Source organism: Mustela nivalis (genome assembly GCF_964662115.1).
Source record: "Mustela nivalis genome assembly, chromosome: 16".
Classification (NCBI taxonomy): domain Eukaryota; kingdom Metazoa; phylum Chordata; class Mammalia; order Carnivora; family Mustelidae; genus Mustela; species Mustela nivalis.
Window position 1 is genome coordinate 67315703 of NC_139035.1, and position 7533 is coordinate 67323235.

General features: G+C 54.7%; 1 protein-coding gene across 2 annotated transcripts; it reads left to right on the forward strand.

Annotated features, from left to right (window-relative positions):
• The first annotated feature begins 274 nt into the window (after positions 1-274).
• RIT1 (Ras like without CAAX 1) lies at positions 275-5320 on the forward strand. Of its 2 annotated transcripts, XM_082703444.1 has the most exons (6): positions 276-483; positions 682-803; positions 882-938; positions 2984-3057; positions 3500-3691; positions 4834-5320. In XM_082703444.1, exons 2-6 carry the CDS (start codon positions 701-703, stop codon positions 5062-5064), a joined length of 657 nt encoding a protein of 218 aa, XP_082559570.1. In that variant the 5' UTR covers positions 276-483; positions 682-700; the 3' UTR covers positions 5065-5320. The 2 variants fall into 2 exon arrangements, with proteins under 2 accessions (XP_082559569.1, XP_082559570.1); XM_082703443.1 differs by having other exon boundaries at positions 275-483; positions 682-938.
• Positions 5321-7533: the final 2213 nt, after the last annotated feature.

Sequence of the window (7533 nt, forward strand, 5' to 3'; positions counted from 1 at the left end):
ATTTCGGGGGGATTTGCCGGCTTCGCATTTCGGGTTTTGCGACAAACGTCACGCAATCCCAGTGAGAGCGCGCGTCCCCGCGTCCCCGATCGAGACCGCCCCGCTTCCCCGCGCGCATGCGCACGCCCGCGAGCCGGGCTCCCGAGGGGGCGGGACTCCCGGGGGCGGGGCCAGGCGCGCGTCACGCGACCCCCGCCCCCCCGCGGTGGCGCCATCTTCCCCGGCCGCGGGCGGGGTCACAGGTCACCGGCGGATCCTCGCGTGGGGCGGGCGGGTGGGCGAGCCGGGGGTCCGCGCGGCGCGGGGGCGGGAGCGGGGGCGCGCGGAGGGCCCGGGGGCCCCAGGGGTCGCCTCCCGGCCTCCGTGCCGGCGCCCTGGTCGGAGGAGGAGCCCGGAGTGGTTTCGCCGCTTTTGTTTTCCTTCTGGGAACTGCCGTCCCCGCGAGCGCTGTGCGGGGTCGCCGGCCCGACCTCCCGGGGCAAGGTGAGGGGGCGGCGGGTCGGGGGCCGCCGGGCCGGGCGCGCGCTGGGGAGGGGCCCGAGGGCGCCGTGGGGGCGTGCGGGGGGGCGCCGGGGCCCGGGGGGCGCCGGGCGGGGCCGGGGGCGCGGGGAGGATCCGGGGCGCGGGGAGGATCCGGGGCGCGGGGCGGCCCCGGCGCAGCGCGTCCTTCTGCCCTCGCAGGTGCGCGTCCCGAGGGACCATGGAGCCGGGGCGCCCCGCGGGCAGCGGCTGCGGCAGCCCCGCCGGCCTCTCCCGGGAGTACAAGCTGGTGATGCTGGGCGCCGGCGGCGTGGGCAAGAGCGGTAGGTGCCGGCCCCGCGGGGGGGGGCTGGAGCTGGCGCCGAGGCCGCCCCGTGTAACTGTGCTGTCTCGTCCCGAAGCCATGACCATGCAGTTCATCAGCCACCGCTTCCCCGAGGACCACGACCCCACCATCGGTAAGTCCCCGGGCTGCGAGCCCCCTGCGTGGGCCCGTCCGCGCGGCGGTGCGCGGGCCCGTGGGGCGCTTCTGCCCGGAGCGTCCCGGGGGGGCCCGTGCGAGGTCCGCGGAGCGCGCCGGGCCGCGGCCGTCCTCGCCGCCGCCTCTGCGGACCCTCCTCCCGCGCTGGGGTCGCGGCTGTCGCGGTCCCGGGCTGTCCGGCGCGCGGCGGGGCAGCGTGTGCCGCCGCGGGGCCGCCTGCGCTCCGCGCCGAGGGTCCCCGGCCGCAGGACGATGAGTCAGCGGTTGGAGCGCCCGCAGAGGGAAGCAGAAGAACAAGTCCGGCCGGCCGGGCGCCGACCCGCGGGCTCCGACCCGCGGCCGCGCTGCCCCCGGAGCTCGCGCTCACTGCGCGGGCCGGCGCGTCCCTCCGCAGCGGGGTCTCCGCGGCGCGGGCGGCACGGGGCGCTCCGCGGCTGGCGCGCCCCTCCCGGACCCAGCGGCCTGTGCTGCGGTTTTCTACGCAGACTCCGGACATCGCTCTTCCCGGGCTGTAAGGAAGCGGGTTTGATGCCGAGGGGCGCGATCCCGGGATGCGAGGGAAGCGGGCGAGCGGGGAGCCGGCGGGGCCTTTCGGCGCCGGACGCGGGGACCCGGGGCTGGTTCTCCGGGGCGGGTTTCCACGGGCTGCGGCCGCTGCGGCTCTGCGGGCCGCGGGGCCCGCGACGTGCTGCGTGGACGCGCGCGTTGGGATCCCCGCTAGGTCGGGAGCCCTAGGAAGAAACGCTGTTGAGGACTTCAGATGATCTACCTCCAGCTCCGCAGAGGTTTTTCCTTTTCTTTAACGCAAGACTCCTAGTGTTCTCTGAAAGAGCTGATTTCGGGACCAGTCGGTGTTCCCTGCCGCCCGCCGCCCTTCGGACACCGGTGCCTGGTTCAGCAGAAACACTTCGGTGTCTTGAGTCCCGCTCGCCGCCAGGCACGGGAGCGGGCCGGCGCTCAGCGCTGCGCAGGACGCCCTGGCTGCTGCCCGGGGGTCTTCCCATTTAGGGCCTTTTGTCCAGGGGGCTTCGTTGCCGACTGGCTGCTAGTCCTGAGAAGGAAAACTGCATCGTAGCCAGGACTCGTGCGAGTGCGTGTGCGTGGTACTAGTGTGTGCGTGGTCCTGTGCGCGGGAAGCTGTTCGTGTCGCTGCGCGTGGTACGCGCTTACGTTTCCTTTCCGATTTCTGCTTATTTATTTTGATGCTGGTCGCAACCCATTAAATTCCTCCACAATTCACTGATCCTAATGGCTCCCGACCCGCAGTTTGAGAAACGCTGGTTTAGTGGACTCTCGATCTTCGAGGAACGGTCATGAGCAGGGGCTCAAGAAAAAATCATTGACGTGGGTTGGGGCGTAAACTATGATTACTTGAGTGACGGAAATAGTCAGGGGGTTTTTTCTTTTTTAAAATGTCCTTGTTTTTTCCGAGGTTATTATAATAATACACGTAAAGAAATTCTTTTTAGGTGTGCCTGGGTGGCTCAGTGGCTTAAGCCTCTGTTTTTGGCTCAGGTCATGATCTCAGGGACCTGGGATCATCATGGACCCTGCCCAGCGGGGAGCCTGCTGTTCCCTCTCCCACTCCCCCTGCTGTGTTCCCTCTCTCGCTGTCTTTCTCTTTGTGAGATAATAAAATCTTTAAAGAAAAGAATTTGTTTTTAGCTTAGAATTGTGGATTTAAATTATGAGTGAGTAAACTTATGTTGTCACTTAGGTGAAAAATACAAAACACCTCCGTTGAAGACCCAGGGTACATATCTCAATGGATTGAGTGTGATTCCTGAGAAAACCTGGGCATTCAAAGTACTTGTGTGTAACCTGCTTCTCTATAAGATGAATTTTAAAATAAGGTTGCAGGGTGACAGGCTGGCTCAGTGGATAGAGCATTTGACTCTTGATTTTGGGGTCCTGAGTTTAAGCCCCATGTTGGGCTTAGAGACTACTCAAAAAAAGAAAAAATAAAAGATTGAATATTCCTATGTTCATGGGTTTATAGTACACCTTTCTTCCCTCCTGTAGAAGATGCTTATAAAATCCGGATTCGTATTGATGATGAGCCTGCCAACTTGGACATTTTGGATACAGCTGGACAGGTATTACATCTCCGAATGCTGTGTGTAAAGGTGTTTTCATTTGAGGGCGCCTGGGTGGCTCAGTGGGTTAAGCGTCTGCCTTTGGTTCAGGTTATGATCTTAGGGTCCTGGGATCGAGCCCCGCATCGGGCTTTCTGCTCAGCAGGAAGCCTGCTTCTCCCTATCCCACTCCCCCTGCTTGTGCTCTCTTTCTCTCTGTGTCTCTATCTGTCAAATAAATAAAGAAATAAATCTCTAAAAAAAGAAAAAGGTGTTTTCACTCTACGGGGGTGGGGGAGGCTTACGTAGAGAAGATCACCAGTGCATCTCTCTTAATTTTTCATGCCCTCTGACTCAGGATAGCAGGTAATTGATACATGTCTCTTCTTTGCTCTGAAACCCTAGCTAACCTGTGTGCAGCTCTAGGTTTCATCATTACATTAATGACCCTGTTCTCCTGCAGGCAGAGTTCACAGCCATGCGGGATCAGTATATGCGGGCAGGAGAAGGGTTCATCATCTGTTACTCCATCACCGATCGTCGAAGTTTTCATGAGGTTCGGGAGTTTAAGCAGCTTATCTACAGAGTTCGACGCACTGATGATACCCCTGTGGTCCTGGTAGGAAACAAGTCTGACCTAAAGCAGCTAAGACAGGTGAGGAGAGAGCAGAAATGTGTCTGGTCTCAGATTTCACAAAATGTGAAATTAACTTCTAACCTTAAAAATTTTTCTAAGTCTACTGATTTGCAATTAACTTGGATAAAATCTGGATGTTAGAAATCAGTTTACAGGAGAAAATCCACAGGAAGGCAATCAGACAACAAATGGAGTTCATATTACATAAAGGCTCATGGAACGTTCAGTTCCTAAAACCTCAGAAAGTGATTGGTGGGTGAATCCGTGTTGTGGCATGATGATTGTGGATGTGCTCCCTGATGGCGGGCACCCTGGAGGGGAGAGTAAGAGAGATCGTAGAGGATTCTAGAGGAAGCCAGACTGTTCAGATTGGCAGCAGTGTTTAGAATCTGGCTGTTTGGTGTAGAGTTGAGGGAATGGTGGACGGCCATATCGGGACCAGTGGTGGTCCTGCTACTGGTAGAAGCTGTGGAGTGGGTACAGACTTTTTGGAAGTAGTTTGACAATAGATAAGTTCACAGTGCTTCTCAATTAATACCTGTTGGGAAAATCTCTCTAGGAATTCATATATAAAACATTCATTGCTGGGCTGCTTTTGGTAGCAAAAAGTCAGAAAAAGGGTTCAGACTTAGGAGAAATGGTATATCCCTAATTGAATATATCGACTTTGGATTTCTTTTAGAGTTTAAGAAAATTAAAAATTACATACTTCCTATCTGTAACTACTTCCTGTTCCAAAAAGTTATGTTTTATTTTATAATTTTTTAAAGATTTTACTTATTTATTTGACAGCGAGAGAGGGAGCACAAGCAGGGGGAGTTGGGGAGGGAGAAGCAGACTTCCCGATGAACAGGAGCCTGGTGCGGAACTCGATCCCAGGACCCTGGGATCATGACCTGAGCCGAAGGGAGACGCTTAATGACTGAGTCACTCGGGGTGCTCCAAAAAAGTTATCCTTAAAATGGATCAGAAATAGAATCACTTTTAGGGAGAGGAGAAGGAAGCTGGACTCCGCCTCCCACCTGAGCTCTGCTCGGACACCTCCGGAGTTGAGCTCTCTTTGTGTTCAGATAGCCCCTTCACTTTTCACTTTTCGGGGCAGTTGTGATTATTTTATCTGGTTTCCACTGGACATTTTCCCATGTTTACTTTTTTTAAAGGTCACCAAGGAAGAAGGATTGGCTCTAGCCCGAGAATTCAGCTGTCCCTTTTTTGAGACGTCCGCTGCGTACCGCTACTACATCGATGATGTATTTCATGCCCTCGTCCGGGAGATACGCAGGAAAGAAAAAGAGGCAGTGCTGGCCATGGAGAAAAAATCTAAACCCAAAGCCAGTGTATGGAAGCGGCTGAAATCACCTTTCCGGAAGAAGAAGGACTCCGTGACTTGAAGGGAAGATGCGCACATTCACCTGTGAACCGCAGGGTTTACTCCGCGCGACCCCGTGGCCTGCACGAGTGAGCTTGGTGCTCGCTCCTTCTCCTGTCATGACCGTTTTTCTAAATGTAACTGACAAAGGGGGTCTGCCCAGTGGGAGTTTCCAGCGACGTGGTGTTTAGAATACTGTCTTTTAGCTAATTCTGATTTATTAACCCAGCAGAGCACTGTCTACTTGTAAATTGTCACATTAGAATTTGATCTACCAACGTTTCGGGTTTTGTTCCTGATATTAGTTAGTGTCGATGTTTCTGCCCTGGGGGAGTCTCTACACTGTGTGCGGCGAAGCGCACACGAGGCGTTTTTGCCGTGGGCTACTCTGTGTCTGTTTCAGCTTGGGCTCCCAGACCTTTCCAGGGAAGGGCCTTGCTTCTCCTCACCGGTGCTTCGCGGACACACAGCGAAAACCACGGAGACCAGTTCAGGGTGTCGCTGTGGAACTGCTTCCTGTTGCAGATGAGGGGCTGAAGAGATCAGGGACACCAGGCTGCAGCGAGGGGCGGGCGGGACTCCTCTAGGGAGAGGTGGTGGCGGGACCATGTTCGCAGTACAAGCCTGGCTGTCCTAGGGAGTGCAGGTTCCACCCAAACGCACGGAGGTGAGGACAAGCAGAAGCGAGTGGAACCTGTGAAGATTTCTTCTGTGAAGTTACTTTGTTCTTCCTTTCAGAATTTAGCCCTTCCTTAGTGTCCGAGGCATCGGCTTTGGGAACCATTGCTGGATCACTGAACTCTCACGCCCTTGGTTGGGGCAGCCGTGGCCTCGGGCAGGTGGATCGGCTCCCCCAGAGAGGCGCGCACCGGTCTGTGGCCTAAGTGCCTCCCAGCGCTTCCTTGTACTCTCCTGCCGAGGAGGCCTTACAGAACGATTTCTCGGTCCTTCGTCGACCAACTTCATTGTCCGTAGGGAAGCGACATCAGGAGTTAGAGTAAAGCCATGTACGTGCCTCAGCACAGACCATCACTAGACTCCATGCTCGGAGAAGCCTGGGGCGTCTCTGTGCTGAGAGCCAGGTGTGAAGCTCTCGAATTCCTGTGTGTGGAGTTTCTCACTGCAGATTTCTGAACAGGGACCTTGGGGAGTTCACCGCACAGTGTCTGAGCCTCGACAAAACTTACCCTCAGAGAATGCCCCCTTGATGGTTGTGTGTGGCTGGGAAACTAGTGTCCTGGGAAGGAACAACTGTGTGGGTGGTGAGTTCTGTCTGTAGAATCAGGATTCTTTCGCTGTCTGGACTTAGCGGCGTGTGGGGGCGACGTGCAGACTGGACATTAAGTGTCCCGGACACGTTTGTGACCATCTTAACCCTGAAGAATGTGGCCGTGGCCTCTCAGCGCACACCTCGGCTCACTGCTTTCCATTGCACAGGGGCGCGGAAGGACAGGGTCATCTATTCAAGGTGATGTCTGTTCCAGGTTTAAAGAGAGGTGGTGGTTGCAACTTTTTTAGCAAGGTCATGGTCCTTTTTGAAACCAGATCAATCGTGTTTTATGGTAGTTGGGCCATCCAGTCGTGAGACCCAGGATTTGAACCTGTGCAGGACAGAAATCTGATAGGAACCCCAGCACTTTAGAGATATGTGACAGTAGAAAAGAAATGCAGCGCAATTTTATGTTAACAGTATTTCACCACATTTAAGTTAGCTTAAAGCCTTTTACTCATAATGTCTGAACTTCTCATTACTAATGACCGAGGGAATTGTAATTGGCATCCGGCAAGAACTGGACAGCTGTATGGTCGTTGAGGGCATTCAGGGCAGCAGAGAACATTGCCGGAAAGATCTATAAGACAGGAGGGAATTTGTACTGTGTATGAGAAAAGTAACAAATTTGTGTTTTTAAGAGTCAGGGTCCTCTATTTGAATGGTCATTGGATTAAAAGCCCTTTAGTATTGAGAATTCTGTTAATGGTGCTAAATAGTTTGAGGGGGGAAGATGTGTGTAGGTAACAGTTGTCTTCTTAGTGACCATAGTGTGTTTAACTTACAAGCTCTGAAGTGTCAGGTTTATCTGGTCGAGGGCATTAAGATCAATTACTGACTGGACCGTAGGAGAGAGAAACGTTCAGGGACACATTTGAAAACAGTGGGACTGTCGGTGCCTGTGCCTGATTGTTAAGTTAGAAAATTTAGATGCTCATTTCTAGAACGAATGGTTAGATTTCAGGAGGGGACATGGTTAACTTGATCTTTTAGCAAGAGTTGGTCTCCTGTGATGTTTGGGGGCGGGAGGAGGAAGAGCTGTCTTTCCCTCCTGCGCGTGTACGTGAAGACCGTTGATGTGACGCAATACAGAACTTTCAAACAACTTGTTGGGCTTCTCCTTTACTTGCCTGTGTGTGGGTGGAAATGCTTGGAATCAGTGCACAGAGGTCATCTTAAGAAAACTGAATGCCATGAGATTTTATGTTCTGGAAAATACGG

Bases quoted from the DNA above. Each gene is read 5' to 3' on its own strand.
- RIT1 (XM_082703443.1), top strand. From the start codon at position 701: ATGGAGCCGGGGCGCCCCGCGGGCAGCGGCTGCGGCAGCCCCGCCGGC. The intron at 939-2,983 runs GTAAGTCCCCGG...TCCCTCCTGTAG, and splicing joins GGACCACGACCCCACCATCG to AAGATGCTTATAAAATCCGG. The intron at 3,692-4,833 runs GTGAGGAGAGAG...CTTTTTTTAAAG, and splicing joins ACCTAAAGCAGCTAAGACAG to GTCACCAAGGAAGAAGGATT.